General features: G+C 43.9%; 1 protein-coding gene across 1 annotated transcript in view; it reads right to left on the bottom strand.

The window, feature by feature from the left end:
• Positions 1-225: 225 nt before the first annotated feature.
• Positions 226-25,822, bottom strand: part of atp7a (ATPase copper transporting alpha) — a 43,624-nt gene continuing 18,027 nt past the window's right edge. Inside the window, exons 3-23 of the mRNA XM_061930447.2 lie at positions 24,809-25,313; positions 22,346-23,125; positions 22,041-22,262; positions 21,798-21,961; positions 21,500-21,661; positions 21,279-21,355; positions 18,619-18,841; positions 18,268-18,501; positions 18,097-18,188; positions 17,885-18,012; positions 17,604-17,758; positions 17,394-17,528; positions 15,983-16,177; positions 13,518-13,700; positions 13,232-13,445; positions 13,010-13,156; positions 12,794-12,936; positions 7,833-8,036; positions 7,539-7,656; positions 1,443-1,545; positions 226-1,373 (exon numbers count right to left, since the gene is read on the bottom strand). Coding sequence (XP_061786431.2) covers positions 1,100-1,373; positions 1,443-1,545; positions 7,539-7,656; positions 7,833-8,036; positions 12,794-12,936; positions 13,010-13,156; positions 13,232-13,445; positions 13,518-13,700; positions 15,983-16,177; positions 17,394-17,528; positions 17,604-17,758; positions 17,885-18,012; positions 18,097-18,188; positions 18,268-18,501; positions 18,619-18,841; positions 21,279-21,355; positions 21,500-21,661; positions 21,798-21,961; positions 22,041-22,262; positions 22,346-23,125; positions 24,809-25,313 — 4,458 coding nt within the window. The 3' untranslated portion in view covers positions 226-1,099. The remainder of the gene's footprint in view (positions 1,374-1,442; positions 1,546-7,538; positions 7,657-7,832; positions 8,037-12,793; positions 12,937-13,009; positions 13,157-13,231; positions 13,446-13,517; positions 13,701-15,982; positions 16,178-17,393; positions 17,529-17,603; positions 17,759-17,884; positions 18,013-18,096; positions 18,189-18,267; positions 18,502-18,618; positions 18,842-21,278; positions 21,356-21,499; positions 21,662-21,797; positions 21,962-22,040; positions 22,263-22,345; positions 23,126-24,808; positions 25,314-25,822) is intronic.

The following is a 25,822-nucleotide window of genomic DNA, read 5'->3' as shown; positions in this document are numbered from 1 at the left end:
TGAATAGTCGATCATTTAGATGGCTCGCTGAACACAACATTTTCTGAAGGTTTGAACTTCCAAGTTTGTCCGACTTGTGAGGTTCCACTGCGTGTACACCCTCAGAGGATGAAGTCACATCACGTATTTCTAAAAATGAAATGGCATTTGGTTGTGCAGTACACTGACTCGATGTGTTTTTTGATGAAATAAAACAAAAAAAATGGATACATTGAGAGCGCCGTCTTCAGGTTCATGACAACACTATTATGTTGAGTTTTTAATTCCAAGGCACAATATGCTTTGAAGAACAATCAGAGGAAACTTTAAGCGTAGTTTGGCCGCACACACGTGAAGCTTTGTGAATGTTTTTTTTGAACAGTCTGGCAGTGGCAGTGTTGTACTTTAAAAAAAGCTGATCGTAATGCAAAAAAGGGGGGAAAAAACAGTGCCCATTCATGACTATAATATTCAATTAGTGCCACAACTTGTGTATTTGATTGTTGATACCTTGCGGCCATACGCTCTGAGGCAGTAACACAAACACCATCCAACTTGTACTGATGCACGTAGAAGACTGCAAGCCTCAGCACAAAAACCTCGTCATGTAACAGCAAATTAAGATCAGTCACCGAAAAAAAGCTCGTATGAGCCGAGCAGCTGCGGGCCCACACACCGTTGCCATGGAAACATGTGAAACCTGTCGTGTCTGTGGCGCTCCACTTTGGAATGTGCTAGGCTTTCCAATGGCACTACACACTGGCTCCACCCATTTCTCCCCACACACACGGATGGAAGATAATATAAATAAGGTATGTATAAATACTCTGAATTAATCAACACTGAAAGGGAAAAGGGGCTAAAAACATACGTCTTTGGGATTGTGCGAGCATCACTCTTTAGGTCGAGAGAGCGCCCGAGAGCTCCGACCCCAGGGAAAGGACGAGAAGGGTGCTCTGAAGTGCTTGTGATCAGCCGGTTGAGCGTGAAGAAAACACGAGGCAGCACACGCTCTCTCTGTGAAGCCCGAGGCACCCTTAGTGGCAAGGTAAGGCCATTAACAACGTTAAGCTCCTTCAGCATGTGATACATTTGCTTGACCGTGTTGTGATGGCGGGCTTCAGCAGAACTCCTCCTCACACGCCGCTTCCCCCACCAGGAGCGAGTGCTTGTCGGGCTCGCTGAGCACCAAGCTGTGCATCGAGTGCTTGTCGGAGCGCAGCGAATTGATGGATGCCCGGCTGTAGTTGACGATGCGGTCAAGCAGGCTGAGCCTGGGCGAGGGTCGCCGCAGCTCCCCCATGCCGATGTGGACGCTGACGTCGGACAGGCTGCCCTGCCGCTTGACGTTGCCCAGTTGGGCCTCCAGCTTCTCTGCACTGGGCTTGGCGTAGCTACAAACAAACACACACCGTTAGAAGGCTGAACATGTGCATGCAGATATTCATCAACGATCACATTACCACTTCAGGAGAAGGGAGGACACAACGACGGAGACTGAAGACAACGCCATGGCAGCAGAGCCCATCCACGGCTGTAACACCAGACCGATTGGGAGGAACACACCTGACGAACCGCGACAACAACAACTTACTGCAAGCGTCTTAAATGTCTTAATTTATTTAGTGAAAACATGATGACGATGTGGGTATTTCCCCCGCAAGCCAGTCTCTAAGAGGGGAATTAAATGTGGTTAAAAATATCTTGCACAAAAATCTGGGTTGAACTACCGTATTTTTCGGAGTATAAGTTGCACCGGCCGAAAATGCATAATAAAGAAGGAAAAAAACATATATAAGTCGCACTGGAGTATAAGCATACTTGCCAACTTTGAGACCTTCAATTTCGGGAGGTGGGGGGTGGGGAGGGGGTGTGGTTAAGAGGGGAGGAGTATATTTACAGCTAGGATTCACCAAGTCAAGTATTACATATATATATATATATATATATATATATATATATATATATATATATATAAATAAAAGAAATACTTGAATTTCAGTGTTCATTTATTTACACATATACACACACATAACACTCATCTACCGTATTTTCCGCACTATTAGCCGCACCTAAAAACCACAAATTTACTCAAAAGCTGACAGTGCGGCTTATAACCCGGTGCGCTTTATATATGGATTAATATTAAGATTCATTTTCATAAAGTTTCGGTCTCGCAACTACGGTAAACAGCCGCCATCTTTTTTCCCCGTAGAAGAGGAAGTGCTTCTTCTTCTACGCAAGCAACCGCCAAGGTAAGCACCCGCCCCCATAGAACAGGAAGCGCTGCTTCTTCTACTGTAAGCAACCACCCGCCCGCGTAGAAGAAGAAGCGCGCGGATATTACGTTTCATTTCCTTTGTGTGTTTACATCGGTAAAGACCACAAAATGGCTCCTACTAAGCGACAGGTTTCCGGTTCATGAAAAGACGCAATCTCTCCATCTGCACACGGACTACTATTTCACAGCAACTGCCTAAAGACTTTCAAGAAAAGCTGGCTACTTTTCGTGCATATTGTAAAAACAAGATAGCTGAAAAAAAGATCCGGCCAGAGAACATTATCAACATGGACGAGGTTCCACTGACTTTTGATATTCCTGTGAACCGCACTGTGGATACAACGGGAGCACGTACGGTGAATATTCGCACCACAGGGACTGAGAAGTCATCCTTCACTGTGGTTCTAGCTTGCCATGCCAATGGCCAGAAACTTCCACCCATGGTGATATTCAAAAGGAAGACCTTGCCAAAAGAGACCTTTCCAGCCGGCGTCATCATAAAAGCTAACTCGAAGGGATGGATGGATGAAGAAAAGATGAGCGAGTGGTTAAGGTAAGTTTACGCGAAGAGGCCGGGTGGCTTTTTTCACGCAGCTCTGTCCATGTTGATATACGACTCCATGCGCGCCCACATCACGCTGGTTTTTAATATATTATTAAAGTTTGACTGACCTATCTGACTGTTTTTTTGACATTCCTTTAGCGCAGTTAGATGCGGCTTATAACACGGGGCGGCTTATAGGTGGACAAAGTTTTGAAATATGCCGTTCATTGAAGGCGCGGCTTATAACCCAGGGCGGCTTATGGTGCGGAAAATACGGTATTCATTGTTGAGTTAAGGGTTGAATTGTCCATCCTTGTTCTATTTGTCACTATTTTTCTAACCATGCTGAACGCCCTCTGATGATGCATTGCTGTGTGGCACACAAAAGTGCTTTCATCAAATAAATGCACTAGATGGCAGTATTGTCCTGTTTAAGAGTGTCACAACATTGCTGTTTACGGCAGACGAACTGCTTTACGGTATACAAAAAAGTGACTGCTGCTGTTGTGTGTTGTTGCCGCGCTGGGAGGACGTTAATGAAACTGCCTAACAATAAACACACATAAGAAACCAAGAACTCGCCCTCGATCATTCTACAGTTATAACGTTATTGGGCAGGTACGCTGTTTATATTGTGTGCCTGAATTTCGGGAGAAAATTTGTCCCGGGAGGTTTTCGGGAGAGGCGCTGAATTTCGGGAGTCTCCCGGAAAATCCGGGAGGGTTGGCAAGTATGAGTATCAGTTGCATTTTTTGGGGAAATGTATTTGATAAAAGCCAACACCAAGAATAGACATTTGAAAGGCAATTTAAAATAAATAAAGAATAGTGAACAACAGGCTGAATAAGTGTACGTTATATGAGGCATAAATAACCAACTGGTATGTTAACGTAACATATTATGGTAAGAGTCATTCAAATAACTATAACATATAGAACATGCTATACGTTTACCAAACAATCTGTCACTCTTAATCGCTAAATCCCATGAAATCTTATACGTCTAGTCCAGGGGTCGGCAACCTTTACCAGTCAAAGAGCCATTTTGACCAGTTTCACAAATTATAGAAAACAATGGGAGCCGCAAACATTTTAGAAATTTTAAATGAAATAACACTGTATATAAAATTTTTTTTTTGCTTTGTGCTATGTATAAACCAGGGGTCTCAGACACGCTGCCCACACCTTTATATGGATTTTTTAAGCTGGTGCGGCACGCAGGTTTTGAATGAATAGCGCTTGTCAGCGTCATGCGTGCCGTGATGGTACAGCATATAGCGCCCACTACAACCAGCGTGCCTGATCAGCTACATGTTGTATGGTGCTTCCGCTTGCTCACGTAGGTGACAGCAAGGCATACTTGCTCAACAACCACACAGGTTACACTGACGGTGGCAGTATAAAAAAAACTTTAACACTCTTACTAATAATGTGCCACACTGTGAACCCACACCAAACAAGAATGACAAACACATTTCGGGAGAACATCTGCACCGTAACACAACATAAACACAACAGGACAAATACCCAGAATCCCATGCAGCCCTAACTCTTCCGGGCTACATTATACACCTGCGCTACCAAACCCCGCCCACCTCAACCGACGCACAGGGGTGGGAGCGGGGTTTGGTGGTAGCAGGGGTGTATAATTGTAGCCCTGAAGAGTCAGGGCTGCATGGGATTCTGGGTGTTTGTTCTGTTGTGTTTATGTTGTGTTAAGGTGCAGATGTTCTTTGGTTTTGGTTCAAAGTGTGGCGCATTATTACTAAGAGTGTTAAAGTTGTTTTATATGATCACCGTCAGTGTAACCTGTGTGGCTGTTGACCAAGTATGCCTTGCTGTCAAGTACGTGTGCAAGCAGAAGATGTATATTGTATAACAAGTGTTGGGCTGGCACGCTGTCAATACAGATTGTAGAGGGTGCCAAATGTTGTACCATCACGGCACGCCCTTAATATAGCTTTAAGGGTGAAAATCGGTGAATATTAATTCTGCGAGAGGCACTGAAATCCGAAAGTCTCACGGGACAATTGGGGGGTTCAGCAAGTAAGCTGCTGAGCCGCATCAGACTGATCGGCTCCGGAGCCGCGGGTTGCCGACCCCTGGTCTAGTCTCTTACGTGAATGAGATAAATAATATTATTTGATATTTTACGGTAATGTGTTAATAATTTCACACATAAGTAGAGATGTCCGATATTATCGGCCGATAAATGCTTTAAAATGTAATATCGGAAATTATCGGTATCGTTTTTTATTATCGGTATTTTTTATTTCATTTTTTTATTAAATCAACATAAAAAACACAAGATACACTTACAATTAGTGCACCAGCCCAAAAAACCTCCCTCCCCCATTTACACTCATTCACACAAAAGGGTTGTTTCTTTCTGTTATTAATATTCTGGTTCCTACATTATATATCAATATATATCAATCAATCAATCAATGTTTATTTATATAGCCCTAAATCACAGGTGTCTCAAAGGGCTGCACAAGCCACAACGACATCCTCGGTACAATATCAATACAGTCTGCAAGGGATACAGTCCGTAAGCACACATGATTGTGCGTGCTGCTGCTCCACTAATAGTACTAACCTTTAACACTTCATTTTACTCATTTTCATTAATTACTAGTTTCTATGTAACTGTTTTTATATTGTTTTACTTTCTTTTTTATTCAAGAAAATGTTTTCAATTTATTTATCTTATTTTATTTTAATTATTTTAAAAAAAAAAGGACCTTATCTTCACCATACCTGGTTGTCCAAATTAGGCATAATAATGTGTTAATTCCACCACTGTCTATATCGGTATCGGTAATTAAGAGTTGGACAATATCGGAATATCGGCAAAAAAGCCATTATCGGACATCCCTACACATAAGTCGCTCCTGAGTATAAGTCGCACCCCAAACTATGAAAAAACCTGCGACATATAGTCCGAAAAATACGGTAGTTATAATACAGTTACAGTACTTTACACTGTATTTATACAAATGTACACATATGTTTGTTTTTGTTCATTCTTAATTCCTTATGAGAACTAAATTGTATTTGAACAAACAAACATTTAAGAATATTAGCATTTGAAATAAAAGAGAATAAAGGGTGTCATAATTAGTGTAAAAATTTCTAAAAACAAAAATAATGGCAAACCATATCAGTTTATTGTGTTTGTGTCTTTGCTTGAGAAAGAACAACATGCACTGAAGTCAACACTTAAAGGGGAACATTATCACCAGACCTATGTAAGCGTCAATATATACCTTGATGTTGCAGAAAAAAGACCATATATTTTTTTAACCGATTTCCGAACTCTAAATGGGTGAATTTTGGCGAATTAAACGCCTTTCTATTATTCGCTCTCGGAAGCAATCCGCCATTTTCTCAAACACCGAGTCAAATCAGCTCTGTTATTTTCCGTTTTTTCGACTGTTTTCCTTACCTTGGAGACATCATGCCTCGTCGGTGTGTTGTCGGAGGGTGTAACAACACGAACAGGGACGATTCAAGTTGCACCAGTGGCCCAAAGATGCGAAAGTGGCAAGAAATTGGACGTTTGTTCCGCACACTTTACCGACGAAAGCTATGCTACGACAGAGATGGCAAGAATGTGTGGATATCCTGCGACACTCAAAGCAGATGCATTTCCAACGATAAAATCAAAGAAATCTGCCGCCAGACCCCCATTGAATCTGCCGGAGTGTGTGAGCAATTCAGGGACAAAGGACCTCGGTAGCACGGCAAGCAATGGCGGCAGTTTGTTCCCGCAGATGAGCGAGCTAAACCCCCTATCGACCCTAGCTTCCCTGGCCTGCTGACATCAACTCCAAAACTGGACAGATCAGCTTTCAGGAAAAGAGCGCGGATGAGGGTATGTCTACAGAATATATTAATTGATGAAAACTGGGCTGTCTGCACTCTCAAAGTGCATGTTGTTGCCAAATGTATTTCATATGCTGTAAACCTAGTTCATAGCTGTTAGTTTCCTTTAATGCCAAACAAACACATACCAATCGTTGGTTAGAAGGCGATCGCCAAATTCGTCCTCGCTTTTTCCCGTGTCGCTGGCTGTCGTGTCGTTTTCGTCGGTTTTGCTGGCATACGGTTCAAACCGATATGGCTCAATAGCTTCAGTTTCTTCTTCAATTTCGTTTTCGCTACCTGCCTCCACACTACAACCATCCGTTTCAATACATGCGTAATCTGTTGAATCGCTTAAGCCGCTGAAATCCGAGTCTGAATCCGAGCTAATGTCGCTATAGCTTGCTGTTCTATCCACCATGTTTGTTTGTGTTGGCTTCACTATGTGACGTCACAGGAAAATGGACGGGTGTATATAACGATGGTTAAAATCAGGCACTTTGAAGCTTTTTTTAGGGATATTGCGTGATGGGTAAAATTTTGAAAAAAAACTTCGAAAAATATAATAAGCCACTGGGAACTGATTTTTAATGGTATTAACCATTCGGAAATTGGGATAATGTTCCCCTTTAAGTTTTTGGTTTGTTTGATCATGAAGTGTTTTAACAATCATACATAGCATAGAAGAAGACAGCAGATGCTGATCTGAGGCATTTACATTTGTATGGTATTCTGCCATTTATTCTTGTTAATTTACCACTTGTTTCACACATTATTGTTGGGTTTAATACTCTAATACTCTAATATGTACAGTAGAAATCGGCCATTGCAAATGTTGCATCCCTTTTGGAATCCGAGTGTCATGTACCTGCAGCGAGGGGAATGCCAACCAGGTTGTAGACGAGTGCAAAGACAAAGTTGATCCTGATCCGTTTGACAGTCTTTTTGGAGAGGTCAATGCTGCTCACCACATCCAGCAGGTCATTCTGTCAACACAACAATCAAGGGCTATTAATAAAGAAAGTAGGAAATGTGACTTGAGGCCTTTTTCCCAAGTTTAAATGCCTTGCTAGTCTGAGGTAATTTAAATGACAACAAATCAACACCAATGAAGCAGGAACCACAGTCACAATGTCACTCTTAAAAAGTAATGCATTCACACCCTGATCAACACCACATCCGCTGCCTCAATGGCTACATCTGTGCCGGTTCCTATGGCGATGCCCACGTCAGCCATGGCCAGAGCTGGCGAGTCGTTGATGCCATCGCCCACCATGGCAACCCTCTTTCCCGCCTGCTGCAGCTGCTCCACCTTGGCTACCTTGTGGGAGGGCAGCACCTCTGCGAACACCTTCCTGATGCCCACCTGACAGGAGCGAAAGACACAGAGGTGAATTCGCCGATAGGTGGGTCCCTAATGTCGGTCTATTTCTAAACGGCTTGATGACCAATTGTACAAATGTGCATTTAAGTCGACACAGAGACACCAACAGACATAACGTATTTTTCGGACTATAAGTCGCAGTTTTTTTCATAGTTTGGCCAGGGGTTGCGACTTATACTCAGGAGCGACTTATGTGTGAAATTATTAACACATTAGCGTAAAATATCAAATAATATTATTTAGCTCATTCACGTAAGAGACTAGACCAGGGGTCGACAACCCGCGGCTCCGGAGCCGCATGCGGCTCTTTGATCACTCTGATGCGGCTCAGCAGCTTACTTGCTGAACCCCCCAATTTTCCCGTGAGACTTCCTGGTTTCAGTGCCTCTCGCAGAAAACTCCCGGGATTAATATTCACCGATTTTCACCCTTACAGCTATAATAAGGGCGTGCCATGATGGTACAACATTTGGCACCCTCTACAATCTGTATTAACAGCGTGCCAGCCCAACACTTGTTATACAATATACATCTTCTGCTTGCACACGTACGTGACAGCAAGGCATACTTGGTCAACAGCCACACAGGTTACACTGACGGTGGTCATATAAAACAACTTTAACACTCTTACTAATAATGCGCCACACTTTGAACCAAAACCAAACAAGAATGACAAACACACTTCGGGAGAACATCTGCACCTTAACACAACATAAACACAACAGGACAAATACCCAGAATCCCATGCAGCCCTGACTCTTTCGGGCTACATTATACACCCCTGCTACCACCCCCCTTCTGTGCGTCGGTTGAGGTGGGCGGGGTTTGGTGGCAGGGGTGTATAATGTATCCCGGAAGAGTTAGGGCTGCATGGGATTCTGGGTATTTGTCCTGTTGTGTTTATGTTGTGTTACGGTGCAGATGTTCTCCCGAAATGTGTTTGTCATTCTTGTTTGGTGTGGGTTCACAGTGTGGTGCATTATTAGTAAGAGTGTTAAAGTTTTTTTTTTATACCACCACCGTCAGTGTAACCTGTGTGGTTGTTGACCAAGTATGCCTTGCTGTCACCCACGTGAGCAAGCGGAAGCTCCATTCAACATGTGTCTGAACAGGCACGCTGGTTGTAGTGGGCGCTATATGCTGTACTATCACGGCACGCATGACGCTGACAAGCGCTATTCATTTAAAACCTGCGTGCCGCACCAGCTTAAAAATTCCATATAAAGGTGTGGGCAGCGTGTCTGAGACACCTGGTTTATACATAGCACAAAGCAAATAAAAACTTTGTATGCAATGTTATTTCATTTAAAATTTCAAAAATTTTTGCGGCTCCCATTATTTTCTATAATTTGTGAAACTGGTCAAAATGGCTCTTTGACTGGTAAAGGTTGCCGACCCCTGGACTAGACGTATAAGATTTCATGGGATTTAGCGATTAGGAGTGACAGATTGTTTGGTAAACGTATAGCATGTTCTATATGTTATAGTTATTTGAATGACTCTTACCATAATATGTTACGTTAACATACCAGGCACGTTCTCAGTTGGTTATTTATGCCTCATAACTAGGGCTGCAACTAACGATTAATTTGATAATCAATTAATCTGTCGATTATTACTTCGATTAATAATCGGATAAAAGAGACAAACTACATTTCTATCCTTTCCAGTATTTTATTGAAAAAACCCAGCATACTGGCACCATGTTCTGGACATTGGGGATGCAGCATACAGCAATAATAACACAGAAATGTAACTCATCAGATCAGAAGTGAATCAGATATTGTACACGTTTCTGTGGTGAATAATAAAGGATTCATTTTAGGCTGCCTCTGAATAATAGCATGAAATATTCCAGCACCTTCATAACGTTTAGTTATACTAAAGCGTCACTCAAATCTAAATATATTTATATAGCTTTACATTGATCCACTATGAAACCAACCTGATATATTTCTGTCCGTTACGTTTATTTCTAAATTGGTAACCGTGCGTTTTCTCTCTCAAAACGGAGTCAAATGTGCCGGAGACACACTATCAGCCCCCCGTTGCAACAAAGGCATAACGTTAACGTCACTCACAAAAAAGCTGAACTCATGAATGCCTGTTGCCACTATGGACTTAAAAAGTTATGTACTGTGAGTTATTCCCTTCATCCATGGCTCCAACATGTTTCCTTTTCAGGTGCTCCTAAAGCAATGTTGTACTTCCGTGCCATTTTGCAGGAAACGGTCTTCTTTGAAGTCTGTCCATTGTCCCTGAATAGCTCACACACTCCGGCAGATTCAATGGGGGTCTGGCGGCAGATTTCTTTGACTTTATCATTGGAAATGCATCTGCTTTGAGTGTCGCAGGATATCCACACATTCTTGCCATCTCTGTCGTAGCATAGCTTTCGTCGGTAAAGAGTGCGGAACAAACGACGGACCATTTCGTCGGCTTTCCCCACAGCCTCGTATTTTGAACAAATTTCGTCCAATTTCTTGCCACTTTCGCATCTTTGGGCCACTGGTGCAACTTGAATCCGTCCCTGTTCGTGTTGTTACACCCTCCGACAACACACCGACGAAAGTGAGAAAATGGCGGATTGCTTCCCGTTGTGACGTCATCGCTCCGAGAGCGAATAATAGAAAGGCGTTTAATTCGCCAAAATTCACCCATTTAGAGTTCGGAAATCGGTTAAAAAAATATATGGTCTTTTTTCTGCAACATCAAGGTATATATTGACGCTTACATAGGTCTGGTGATAATGTTCCCCTTTAAAGTAAAGTGTTCCCACACTTTTGACGACGTAGGTCGTACACTTTTCTCCATTGAAGCAATAACCTCAAGATGTTTTTCCGCTGAAATATCCGTACTGTTTTCCTGCGCCATTTTTCGAATGTTTCCAGCAAAGGAGACGACGTCGTCACGTGAGCTGCACATGACACATCATTGGCTAGCTTAATGGCACCTCAAGAGACGTAGCCTCAGCGCTGCCCTGGCGCTGTTTTGTACTTATTTTGATTATTGTTTCTCAGCTATTTGTAAATGTTGCAATTTATAAATAAAGGTTTATAAAAAAAATAAAAAAATAAAATAAAATAACAAATAGCCTACGCGCATGCGCATAGCATAGTTCCAACGAATCGATGACTAAATTAATCGCCAACTATTTTTATAATCGATTAGTTGTTGCAGCCCTACATATAACGTACACTTATTCAGCCTGTTGTTCACTATTCTTTATTTATTTTAAATTGCCTTTCAAATGTCTATTCTTGGTGTTGGCTTTTATCAAATACATTTCCCCCAAAAATGCGACTTATACTCCAGTGCAGGGATGCTCACACTTTTTCTGCAGGCGAGCTACTTTTCAATTGATCAAGTCGTGGGGATCTACCTCATCCATATATATAATTTATATTTACTTATTTATGAAATATATGTTTTTGTTAACAAGTTAAATGTGTTTAATGATAATACAAGTATGTTTAACACATATAGTTAATATTGTTAATAAATTAAAGGTGTTTAATGATAATACAAGTATGTTTAACACATAATTAATATTGTTAACAAGTTAAAGATGTTTAAAGATAATGCAAGCATGTTTAATACATATAGTTAATATTGTTAACAAGTTAAAGGTGTTTAAAGATAATACAAGCATGTTTAACACAGTTAATATTGTTAATAAATTAAAGGTGTTTAATGATAATACAAGAATGTTTAATACATATAGTTAATATTGTTAACAACTTAAAGGTGTTTAAAGATAATACAAGCATGTTTAACACATATAGTTAATATTGTTAACAAGTTAAATGTGTTTAAAGATAATACAAGCATGTTTAACACATATAGTTAATATTGTTAACAAGTTAAAGGTGTTTAAGATAATGCAAGCATGTTTAACACATATAGTTAATATTGTTAACAAGTTAAAGGTGTTTAAAGATAATGCAAGCATGTTTAACACATATAGTTAATATTGTTAACAAGTTAAAGGTGTTTAAAGATAATACAAGCATGTTTAACACATATAGATTCCTTTCTTTCATGAAGACAAGAATATAAGTTGGTGTATTACCTGATTCTGATGACTTGCATTGATTGGAATCAGACAGTGGTGCTGATAACGTCGGCATTTTCGAATGGAGGAGAAAAAAAGTCCTCCTTTCTGTCCAATACCACATGAAAGTGGTTGGTTTTTGGCATCTTATTTGTCCAGCTTCCGTACTCCTTTGTATACACTTTACAAGAAATACATTGTCGGCAAACTCCGTAGCTTGCTAGCTTGTGCACGCCAGCTTTCTGAGACTCTTATTTTGTTAGCGCAACTGTGCAACTGTGCAGTCGGTCTTTGGAGTTTTGACGACCGGTACGGCGCCAGAGTCTGTTGAAATAAAGTGTTTCTCGCCTTCCAGTCGGTAATTTTAATGAGCTGGCAGAAGCCAGTGTCATCTCAGAAGACCCTCGGGTCCCGTGAATGTCAATCAAGTGACGAAAGTGACGTCATAGTGAAGATTTATGATCGCTCATTTTTAGGACTATTTTTTTAATGCCTGGCTGGTGATCGACTGACACACCCTCCGAGATCGACCGGTAGCTCGTGATCGACAAAATGAGCACCCCTGCTCCAGTGCGACTTATATATGTTTTTTTCCTTCTTTATCATGCATTTTCGGCCGGAGCGACTTATAGTCGGAAAAATACGGTAACTAAACACAAAGTAGATTGCTGCTAGTCAGGCTCACCTGTGCAGCAATGGCCCGCGCTGTCTTGCTGTTATCTCCTGTCATCAGCACGACCTCCAAGCCCATGTTGGTAAGAGTTTGGACTGCCAGCTGAGCTTCTGGTTTCACAGTGTCTGCTATGGCTATCATCGCACACAGCAGATCTAAAAGGTGGTGTTAAACATTTCCTTAATAAATATAGATGAGCCAGTAGCAGCTTATACTTCCTGCACTCACTGTCTACGGCGACTAGGACCGCAGTGCGTCCTCTGCGCTCATGCTCTGTCATGGCTTCATCGATATCAGGCCGGATCTGCAGACAGTTCCTCCTCATCCACTCCCGATTGCCAATAAGGACAACGTAGCTTGCAGTCTGGACGATGCCTGTGGACACAAAACACATATCCCATTAACATCACTACAGAGAGGTGACCTTGAGTTTTGGGAATTACGGCGTACCAAGTGGCTGCGGGTCCATAATAAGAGGATGGGAGCTCGTCGACGTGCGGGTGTCGCTGATCTGAACAAGGACGCTGTTGCGCTGGTTGTTGTCCTCGCTGTCACTGTCCGCGTGCCTCGAGAGCATCTCTGTGTTGCTGACCTGACATCGAATGCCACAACCCGGCACAGCCTGAAAGTCTGTGCACGTTCCAAGCGACTCGGAGGCGAGCTCCTGCACACACACAGTAAAGCGTTGTCCAAGTCACTGATGACCTAAGAATGCAACTTGCTGCAGTAAACTAACCTGCTTGCAGTACTTGGTGATGGCTGCTCCCAGAGGATGCTCACTGCTGTTCTCAGCTGTTCCCACGATGCTGAGCAGTCGAGAGCGAGGCATTTTGTTGCCTTCCACTACTATCTTAACCTGGATCACTTTTGGAGAGCCGTACGTAATGGTCCCCGTCTTGTCAAACACTACCGTCTGGACCTGTGCATGAGTCATCAAATGAGAGAAAACACTTCTGTAAAAAAAAACCAAGACTCAAGTGGCTGAAATGAATGATTATCATAAAAAATATAAGTAAATATTATGCAATCGTGATGTCCAGTAAGCCCACAATGGCAGTACTACATTGTCATACAGTGCACATATTTAAATGTACAGTACTGACAAAAGTATTTGACTTAAAGGGGAACATTATCACCAGACCTGTCATGTCTGTATAATCATGTTTTGTATTAAGTCATGTTTTGTTTAGTTTCTGGCTTTTCACTCCCTTGTCTTGTTTGCATGATTACCCATTAGTTTCACCTGTTCCACGTTTGGACTCATTGTACACTCTTGTTTGTCACCATAGCAACCATTAGTTTTCACCTGTCACGTCACGCACCTGTTTTCGTTAATCATGTCTGTGTTATTTAAGCTTTTCATTTTCTGTTGTTCGTCCTGACGACATCCCCGCATTTATGCCCCCTGTCACACTCTGTCCACCTCTGCGCACTTCATGCCCATGCCAAGTAAGTTTGTTTATTATTGCCACAGTTAGTGTTTTTTTGTTGTTCCTAGTTTTTTGCCCCCGTGCAAGTCTTTTGTTTTCATTAGTCAAGTTGTACATCCGCCTTGAGCGCGCCTTTTGTTCTTTTGAGTGTTATTATTAAAAATGTATCTACCTTCACGCCATGACCAGTCCAATTCACTTGCACCTCAGGAGAACAAACCACGCCATAGTCCCTGTCTTGACAAGACCTATGTAAGCGTCAATATATACCTTGATGTTGCAGAAAAAAGACCATGTATTTTTTTTAACCGATTTCCGAACTCTAAATGGGTGAATTTTGGCGAATTAAACGCCTTTCTATTATTCGCTCTCGGAGCGATGACGTCACATCGGGAAGCAATCCGCCATTTTCTCACTTTCGTCGGTGTGTTGTCGGAAGGTGTAACAACACGAACAGGGACGGATTCAAGTTGCACCAGTGGCCCAAAGATGCAAAAGTGGCAAGAAATTGGACGAAATTTGTTCAAAATACGAGGCTGTGGGGAAAGCCGACGAAATGGGTCAGTCGTTTGTTCCGCACACTTTACCGACGAAAGCTATGCTACGACCGAGATGGCAAGAATGTGTGGATATCCTGCGACACTCAAAGCAGATGCTGACATCAACTCCAAAACTGGACAGATCAGCTTTCAGGAAAAGAGAGCGGATGAGGGTATGTCTACAGAATATATTAATTGATGAAAACTTTATTCATTACTCGCGGTTTTACGTAAATGATTATACATAAACTGTGTTTACCAATAATTTAGCTTAAAAACATTTATTTTTTTCCAATCGTTCGAGTACATTTGGGTAGTCTTGTTTAATGCAGTATTTTGTGTCTATTTAGGTATGGTTAACCTGAGTGCTGAAATCGTGGAAAAATATATGTTCTTAGCGCGCCTGAAATGGGCTGTCTGCACTCTCAAAGTGCATGTTGTTGCCAAATGTATTTCATATGCTGTAAACCTAGTTCATAGTTGTTAGCTTCCTTTAATGCCAAACAAACACATACCAATCGTTGGTTAGAAGGCGATCGCCGAATTCGTCCTCGCTTTCTCCCGTGTCGCTGGCTGTCGTGTCGTTTTCGTCGGTTTCGCTTGCATACGGTTCAAACCGATATGGCTCAATAGCTTCAGTTTCTTCTTCAATTTCGTTTTCGCTACCTGCCTCCACACTACAACCATCCGTTTCAATACATGCGTAATCTGTTGAATCGCTTAAGCTGCTGAAATCCGAGTCTGAATCCGAGCTAATGTCGCTATAGCTTGCTGTTCTATGCGCCATGTTTGTTTGTATTGGCATCACTATGTGACGTCACAGGAAAATGGACGGGTGTATATAACGATGGTTAAAATCAGGCACTTTGAAGCTTTTTTTAGGGATATTGCGTGATGGGTAAAATTTTTTAAAAAACTTCGAAAAATAAAATAAGCCACTGGGAACTGATTTTTAATGGTTTTAACCCTTCTGAAATTGTGATAATGTTCCCCTTTAAGACACAGCCCATGACTCTGGGTGGGGGATAGCAACATTTAATGGGTTCTTCCTTGTCCTATGGACCACCACTCTGTAGACTGCATGGAAATCAGTTTTGTATTTTGGATGTAAATCTCATTACTGTTTGAATATTTATTGTTTTTGTTCAAAATGACTCCCAGGAAGTTATACTCATTTAAACTAAGCTAGAAATGTCCTAATACTTTGCATCCAAGTATTGTTATCAACACACCTTATGTGCCATCTCCAGAGGTTCCCCTCCTTTTATCAAGATGCCATTCTGAGCTCCAACCCCAGTGCCCACCATTACAGCTGTCGGGGTGGCGAGGCCGAGGGAACAGGGGCAGGCGATGCATAACACGGTAATGGAGGCTTGGAAGGCAAAGCGAATCACCGCCTCTGCCCTGGAGATGCTCTTGTCGTAACCCTGCAAGGAATAATGTGGCTGTTTTTGTGAACTGCAAACATTTGTATATTTACTAGTGGGAAATGCTAAACAAACATTGACTCCAGAGCAGAAAAGGAAAGAATATAAGAAGTTTATATTAATCAGTGATAGGTTTGTGTCAATGATTTAATAAATATACAAACAAAAACTTTTTATGAGGAAACAAACTGTGGCCATGTGTGTTTATTTACTCAACTGCATAGTACCTAGTGTCTTTCAGTGCTAACGCAAATGCAGTTTAATAATATTTCAATCACATTTATTTATCATTTTTATCCACAAATAAATAACACGTGTTACATCTCAGGGCGTTCAATCGTTCGCAACTGGACTGCTTGGATTGTCTTGGAAGACATTTCACCGATCATCCGAATAGACTTCATCAATTTGTGCTCATAGACTTAGATTGGTCAGATCTAGTCCAACGGTTGGTGCCAAAACCTCAAATATTTATACTCCAAAATCTAGGAGGGTGTGCCTGGACAAGGATGGTTTCGCCCTATCGTAGTGAGAGAAACAACTTTTTTAAATGCAAAAGAGCAATCCTAACTGACAAAGCAAACAGTCATTGAAGTGTAAATTCCCCTCGAGATAGATGGCTTGCCTGACTCCTCTTTCGTACCATCCGTCCTCCCTGTCCAGAATCTGTACATTTTAGTTCTCAAAGGAGGTGCAAGTAGACAGCTGAGTCTTGGCTCGTGTATGCTGCGCCATGTGTCGGCTTAATGGTTGTTGTGTTTCCCCAATATATGAATCAGTGCATTCATCATTACACTGGATAGCATACACCAGATTGCTTTTGTGGGTGTGGGGTGTCCGGTCTTTTAGATGCTCGTTTGCAGTAAAACAATCTTTTTTCTCACTACAATAGGGCGAAACCATCCTTGCCCATGCACACCCTCCTGGTTTTTGAAGTATAAATATTTGGGGTTTTGGCACCAACCGTTGGACTAGATCTGACCAATCTAAGTCTATGAGCACAAACTGATGAAGCCTACTCGGATGACCGGCGAAACGTCTTCCAAGACAAACCAAGCAGTCCAGTTGCGAACGATTGAACGCCCTGAGATGACAACGACCTGGATGAATGAGAACCTTCATAGGCAGGTGTTACAATATAACATGTATTATAATAACTATAACCACAGAGTAAGTGACTGTTTGAGGAAATTTGGTCATTTAAAAGAACACTCACTGGAAAGTATTTTTCCACGAGAGGGAAATCCAGGAACCCAATTACAATCCAGGATACCAAGGTGAGGACCGACACCCCAACAATGAAGGGTACAAAGTAGCCACTGATCTTATCTGCATACTGCTGGATGGGAGCCTAAAAAAACATGCATTGAGTATGAAACACTTTAACCACATGCAAGAAAGCTAGATCCACAATCTCATGATGTACCTTTGAAGTTTGAGCCTCTTCAACTAGTTTGACAATCTGTGACAGCGTGGTGTCCATGCCGACATGTGTAGCACTGACCAGTAGGGAGCCGTTCTGGTTAATGGAGCCCGCAATCACTAAACTCTCAGGCTTCTTAGTCACAGGCATGGCCTCACCTGATGTTCCAAAGCAACAGCTGTTCAGAAACAGCGTGCTACAGTACTAACTTTCACACTCACAACTATTTAGTTCTAAGCTACAAATGAAATTAGGAAAACTGGGCCTTTTATAGTATGTCCAACCTGTGATCAGAGATTCGTCCGCCATGGAATGACCCTCAATAACTCTGCCATCGACGGGAAACTTTCCTCCAGGAACTACTTTTACCACATTTCCCCTCTGCACCAGCTCAACGTCCACCTGCTCCTCACTGTAACAAGACATGTAAAAATACATATAATGTTGACTACAATACTTCACTTATCAAGTGGCATTCCAAACGCACAGGCTGTACCTTAAGATGGATGAGTCGCTACCGAGTGTGACCACTGTGGCCTCAGTGGCATGTAGAGACATCAGCTTGGACAGAGCCTCGGATGTTTTGCTCTGGAAGGAAACAATCCAAATTCCTGTTACCAAGACGATTACAACAAGGTACTTTGAATGTCTTCTAAGTAAGTTGAACCTTGGCTATCTGTTCCAACCAGCGTCCCAAAGAGATGAAGACAAAAAGCATAGGCGGTGTGTCAAAGAAGGTGATGGGGTTGATTTTTGCTTTCTCCACCATTGCCACTATTAGTATTATGAAGGAGTATGTGAAGGCTATGGATGTTGCCAGGACTATAAGTACATCCATGTTGGCAGATCTGTGTTTCACTGCTTTGTAGGCTTGAATGTAGAAGTAGCGGCCGCCAATAAACTGAAGAGAGAAGTTATTATAAGAAACGTCTCAGTCACTGAACCACACCCACACACAGGTGCAGGGGAAAGTTCCCTGTCATGTGCTGTTGGGCATGCAGTTAATCAAAGGACTGACCTGCACAGGCACACAGAAGAGGAAAGACAGTAGGTTCATGACAGAGAGGCCTGGAAGCAACTGTCTCTCCAGGAACATGGTGGAGTGGAAGAGGTTGCGTTCCTCGGCTGTGGCATTGTGTTGGTGTGAAACGCTCATCTGGTGGTCCATGATGATCATGTACATCATCATACCCATTACTGGCACGCAGAATATCAGGCTCACCAGGAACGATTTCCTCCACCTCAGAGAGCAGAGATTTGGGTTGAACGTTTTTTTTAAACTGAAAGTAGTTGGTTGAAGTTTATTTCGAACATGTATGCAGCTTCAACATGATACATCACATATTTTTAATTTCTCTTTACAACATGTCTGAAAAGGTGATGGAAGAAGCAAAGCTTATTTAATCCTACCTCCTAATTAGTAGACTGTGTTGAGTAATCATTAAAAGGGGAAAAACTAAATAATTGTCTTGGACATCTACTCGATTTAAAGCTGGAATTACTGTAGATAATCAAAATCTTCACCGGTCTCTATTTCAAAACTGACATGAATGGCAATTCAATGAGCTGACACTGTACAATAAGGATGTACCCTAAACACTTCCTCAGGGAGGTGTCCGGGGGGCATACTGACCAGAAGCCCGAACCACCTCTTTTGGCTCCTCTCGATGTGGAGGAACAGCAGCTTTATTTTGAGCTCCTCCCAAATGACAGAGCTTCTCACCTTATATCTAAGAAGAGCCCGTCACCCGACGGATGAAACTCATTTTTGGCCGCTTGTACCTTTGATCTTGTCCTTTCAGTCATAACCCAAAGCTCATGACCATAGGTGAGGATAGGAACGTAGATCGCCCGGTAAATTGAGAGCTTTCTTTGCCTTTCGGCTCAGCACCTTCTTCACCACGACGGATCGATGCAGAATCCGCATCACTGCAGAGGCCGCACCGATCCCCCTGTCAATCTCGCGATCCACTCTTCCCTCACTCGTGAACAAGACTCTGAGGTACTTGAACTTCTCCATTTGGGGCAAGATCTCCTCCCCAAACCGGAGATGACACTGCACCCGAGAACCATGGACTCAGACTTGGAGGTGCTGATTCTCAGCCCAGTCGCTTCACACACTGCTGTGATACGATCCAGTGAATTCTGAAGATTTTGGCCAGATGAAGCCATCAGGACCACATCATCTGCAAAAAGCAGAGACCTAATCCTACAGTCACCAAACCGGATCCCCTCAACGCCCTGACTGCGCCTAGAAATACTGTTCATAAAAGTTATAAACAGAACCTGTGACAAAGGTCAGCCTTGGCAGAGCCCAAACCTTACTGGAAATGGATCAGACTTACTGCCAGCAATGAGGACCAAGCTCTGACACCGATCATACAGGGAGCAGACCGCCACAATCAGACCTTCCGATACCCCATACTCTCTGAGCATTCCCCATAAGACTTTCCGAGGGACACGGTCGAAGGCCTTCTCTAAGTCCACAAAGCACATGTAGACTGGTTGGGCAAACTCCAATGCACCCTCAAGGACCCTGCCGAGAGTATAGAGCTGGTCCACAGTTCCACGACCAGGACGAAAACCAAAAGTTCAATCACAAAACACCACTTGGGTTCAGATCCGGGCGGCCGTTAATCCCAATGATGCCTCTACAGGTTTCACTGTTGTTGCCAATGTGAGCGTTGAAGTCTCTCAGCAGAACAAGGGAATCACCTGAGGGAGCACTCTTCAGTGTTCCCTCGAGGGAATCCAAAAAGGGCGGGTACCCTGAGCTGCTGTTTGGTGCGTAAGCACAAACAACAGTCAGGACCCGTCCCGCCCACCCGAAGGAAGCTACCCTCTCGTCTATCAGGTTAAACTCCAATTTACAGGCTCTGAGCCGGAGGGCAACAAGAATTGCTACCCCACCCCGGCGCCTCTCACTGCTTGCAACACCAGAGTGGAAGAGAGTCCAGCCCCTCTGAAGAGAACTGGTTCCAGAGCCCTTGCTGTGCGTCAAAGTAAGTCGGACTATATCTAGCCAAAACTTCTCCACCTCGCGCACCAGCTCAGGCTCCTTCCCCCCCAGCAAGGTGAAGTTCCACGTCTCTGTAGCCGAGGATCGGACCGCCATGGGCCAGCCTTTGGCTTCCGCCCAGCTCACACTGCACCGACCTCTATGCCCCCTCCCGTGAGCGGCGAGCCCATTGGAGGGGGGACCCACGTTATCTCTTTGGGCAGGCGCTCGCCATCGAGCCCCACCTCTGGGCCTGGCTCTAGAGGGGGGTCCTGGTGACCCGCTTCTGGGCAAGGGAAATCTGGGTCCTTGATTTATACTTTCCATAGAAGTCTTCAAGCTGCTCTTTGTCTTGTCTCTCACCTAGGACCTGTTTGTCTTGGGAGACCCTACCAGGGGCCATAGAAGCCCCCGGACAACATAGCTCAAAGGATTATTGGGACACGCAAACTTCTCTCCCACGATAAGGTGGCAGATCGGAGAGGAGATTATTGGCTTTAAATACATAATATAAATACATTGGTTATCAGGCTACTATTGCAATTTATACACATGTGTAATCAGATTTTCAGTTAAACAAATGTGTAGGGCAAAAACAGAAGTTTGTTGTTCTTTTTGCATTTCCACACACCATGTCCCCACACTCAATGTTGTAAAATTAAAATCACAATGCTTCTCACTGTCGTATCTCTTTGCTGTGGTCCAAGTGGCTGGCGGTGCGGTCTCTCTTCACCAAAGATGCTTCAAAACCCATGTTCTACAAACATGAGAGACAATTTCAAAAAAATATTAGTCAATTTCTAGCTGTGTCTTAAATATACTGTTGTTTTCTACAAATAAATTGCTGACGATGACTACGGTAAACAAATTGTTTAACAGGAAGCAGGGAAGTGTGTAATACCCCAATCTGCTTGACGATGTCTCGTGGTCCTATTATTTCAGAGTCATACTTAATGTGTGCTTTGTTAGTTGCTAAAGCGACAGAGGCATATATAATCCCATTTTCTTTCATAAGGCTGGACTCGATTTTGTGGACACAAGAGGCACATGTCATTCCTCTGACCTGAAAAGAAGTGAGGAGGAAGAATCAGACAAAAGGTGACAGGAGATGTTACACTTCAAATTCATAGACAACCATTTTCTCCCTAAATGTTTTTTTTTAAAGAGTTTATCGTTCTGTATTTCGGCTTTTGACTCACCACTAGTTCCAGGTTTCCATCTGAACCTTCATAGTTCTCCATGACTGAGGCGGAGAAGCCAAGCTCTTTGACACATTCTGCGATCTTCATGGGGTCGATTGTTTCGGGGTTATAGCGCACCTCAGCCTTACTGGCCATTAGCGCTACCAGAACGGAATAGATACCTGCACATGTTGAACATTTTCTATTTAATGACTCCAATTTTTTGAACTAAAACATATTCCAAACAAAATGCAAACTAACCCGGTTCATTTTTTAGGTTTCTTTCAATGTTTGCAACACAGGATGCACAAGTCATTCCTCCAATCTGGATGAAACATTTGGAATGTTTGTCTGTCTTGTCTGTTCGCCGTTCCAGGGGCGTCTCTTTAAGGAGGTCAATGTCGAGCTTCTTATCTTTAATAGGGGCGACACTGGAAGACTTAGAGGCAGTGGGACCGGACACGGGTAGCAGAGAATTGGTTGCTGTGGACATCAAATCAAAGCAGAAAGAAAACCGTAGTAGATAGAAACATGATATTGTTTTGATACAATTTATATTATCTCACCAGGTAAGAAGGCATCAAAGCCCATGTCTTCTATGGCATTCCTTAGCTCTTCTGAGGTGGTCAGTAGGGGGTCATACTCAAAGATGCCCTGGTGGTCAGCCAGAGAGACCTGAGCTGACACCACACCTTTCTTCTGAGACATCATGCCTTCGATGGACTGGACACAGGAATTGCATGTCATGCCCTCAATGTGTATATTCACCATGGAGGCCAGAGGCTGGCTAAAACAGGGCTGGGATGCAGCAGGTTTGGCCTGGGATACTCCAAAAGTCCGAGGTGATGATGATAAAGCAGGCGGAGGCGAGGCAGTTGAAGAGCTGAGCAGCCCAGAAGAGTCCCAGGGTAGAGTCTTGAAAGTTCCAGGAGGCAGGGCTTCAATTGCCTGCCGCAGCTGAGGCACTGTGACTTTTAGGGGGTCGTAGCAGATGGAGGCCTTCTCCTCCTCAAGAGAGACCTCCACTGAGGATACACCAGGCAGCGTGGCGATGTTGTCTTGGATATTGACCACACAAGATCGACAGTGCATGCCTTTCACCCCGAGTGTGATAAGCACAGTGTCAATGAAGATTTCGGTCGCCTCTGAAGTTTCTGATGGTGAAGAAGCGCTGGGATTTTGCGTATCAACTAAACGTTCAATTTCACTGAGAGACAGTTGCAGTGGGCGGGGCTTGTACTTGACACAAGCCTTAAACCCAGCCAGAGAAATCTGGTCAATGATGGTCTGAACACTGATGAGGTAAGGCAGGTAAACAATCGCAGCTTCCTGAGACTCCAAAGTGACTGAAGGGAAAAAAGCACAACGTTTGACAATACAATAACTGCGTTCAAACAGATAACACTGTATAATAAAGCTCGGTTTGGATGAACCTGTCAGAGAAGTATTTTTTAGCAATACAGTATGTTTATTAGAATGACTGTAGTTTGCAGTACTATATAACTGCATCATACCAACACCTGTGCCAACAATTACATTCTCCTATGAAGCTGATAGAGATGCGCGGATAGGCAATTATTTCATCCGCAACCGCATCAGAAAGTCGTCAACCATCCGCCATCCACCCGTTCTAACATTTAATCAAAACCGCATCCGCCCGTTGTTATATATCTAATATAGACGATGCAAGGCATTAGTGAGGTTATAAAGCTTTTGCCTGTGAAAGAAAGGAGACTGATCCAATGCAGCACAGACATTCAATGCGTACCACACTGTCACGGCCCAGACGCACACCAGTGCGCAATCATATGGGAGCCGCGCTGAGCGCACCTCCAAGCGCGTGGAGGTGCGATGTCCCTCGCACCCGCAGCGGCTCCACCCGGGCTCGCGCCCGAGGCTTCAGCGCGCACCGCGGCGGCCATCCTACTCGTCGCGGCCTAGCCCTCGCGGCTCTCGCTGCCGGCGACGGCCGGGTATGGGCCCGACGCTCCAGCGCCATCCATTTTCAGGGCTAGTTGATTCGGCAGGTGGGTTGTTACACACTCCTTAGCGAGTTCCGACTTCCATGGCCACCGTCCTGCTGTCTATATCAACCAGGGTGAGCCCCACCCCTTTCGTGAGCGCACTGCGCGCGGAGTGACCCCTGTTACGCGCCCCCGGCAACAGGGGTGGCGGGCAGGTAAGCTGCGCGGGCGGAGCGCGCGGAGTGACCCCTGTTACGAGCCCCCGGCAACAGGGGTGGCGGGTAGGTAAGCTGCGCGGGCGGAGCGCGCGGAGTGACCCCTGTTACGAGCCCCCGGCCACGGGGGTGGCGGGCAGGTAAGCTGCTTACCTGCTGCGCGTGACGCCGGCCGCGGCGAAGGCGGACGAGGCGGGGTGTCGGTGCGGTGGGCGCGGTGGTGACCCTGGACGTGCGTCGGGCCCTTCTCGCGGATCACCTCAGCAACGGCTCCCGGTGGGGCCCTCTCGGGGGAAGGGGCCTCGGTCCCGGACCCCGGCGAGGCGTCCCTTCTCCGCTACGTAAAAGTGTCCATCTCTTTTTTTTTCTTCTTCTGTTGTGGCATATGCTGCAGGTTCCTGCTCGTTTTTCGTATGTGGGTAACAACATTTAACTATGTATATATATTTCCGAATTGGTTTAACTGCCACCCGCCTGAATCTATTTAAAATCTTTTTTTTTTTTATTTCAACCGCCCGACCCGACCCGCGGATAAAATCTAATTTTTTTTATTTCAACCGCCCGATCCGCGGATAATCCGCGGGTCGGGAGGTTGTGTCCGCAAACCGCGCATCTCTAGAAGCTGAATATAGAAACCTAAATCATAAAACACAGTTTACAGTACAAAGCAATTCAACCACGATAAATCATAAGTCTCTGACAGTGTCAATCCCTAATTACGTTTGTAATAGATTAGATTGTGTAAGTGGACACAACATTGTTACCAGTCCACATAATTCTAATAAAAGTGCTGTGTTACTAAGGCCTAAAGACTTTAAATATTTTACATTGAATGGGTCAAAATCATCACCTTTAATCTTTTCAATCCCTTTTAGTTTCCCAATCTTCCCCTCAATAGTGGTTGTGCAGGAGTGACAGGTCATGCCTTGAACGCTCATCTTCAGCAGCGCTGCGCTGCTTGCCGTGCTGCGAGATGGCGACACCGGCGGGTCTTTTTGGATGGGGCTGCCAAGTGTGGTGGTCTCTGATAGCGATAAGCCCATGGCAACTTCGGTGAGCTGCTGCACGGACGTTAAAGATGAGACAAACGTGACGACGAGACCCTCTTCACTCGGGCTCTCTCGGACATCTAGTACTCCCTGGATATGAGACAGCTTTTCCAAAGCCTCCTGTAGGGCAAGAGGTGCCAATCCTGATGTGGGAATCAGCTGGTTGTCAGTGGAGACAGATGTGACTGTGCTGGACGCGGGTAAACTTGATTCGAACCCCATGTCATCAATGGCCTCCAACAGGGATGTTGCGCTCTGTTGGTGGTCTTTGAAAATGACTGTGGCATTCTTCTGCTCTAAAGACACCTACAAAATAAGCAAAACCAACCAGTCAAACAGGCTATTCAATACATAAAAATATAGTTAAGCTATCAGCGCATCTACAGTAGGTATATATTCTCAGCTTCTTTCCAAATAGATTACCGTATTTTCCGCACTATTAGCCGCACCTAAAAACCACAAATTTACTCAAAAGCTGACAGTGCGGCTTATAACCCGGTGCGCTTTATATATGGATTAATATTAAGATTCATTTTCATAAAGTTTAGGTCTCGCAACTACGGTAAACAGCCGCCATCTTTTTTCCCCGTAGAAGAGGAAGTGCTTCTTCTTCTACGCAAGCAACCGCCAAGGTAAGCACCCGCCCCCATAGAAGAGGAAGCGCTTCTTCTTCTACTGTAAGCAACCACCCGCCCCCGTAGAAGAAGAAGAAGAGCGCGGATATTACGTTTCATTTCCTTTGTGTGTTTACATCTGTAAAGACCACAAAATGGCTCCTACTAAGCGACAGGTTTCCGGTTCATGAAAAGATGCAA

The sequence above is a fragment of the Nerophis lumbriciformis genome, linkage group LG36 (genome assembly GCF_033978685.3).
Source record: "Nerophis lumbriciformis linkage group LG36, RoL_Nlum_v2.1, whole genome shotgun sequence".
NCBI lineage: Eukaryota > Metazoa > Chordata > Actinopteri > Syngnathiformes > Syngnathidae > Nerophis > Nerophis lumbriciformis.
Note: the sequence above shows the minus strand (reverse complement) of the source record. Positions and strands in the feature narration are given on the sequence as shown.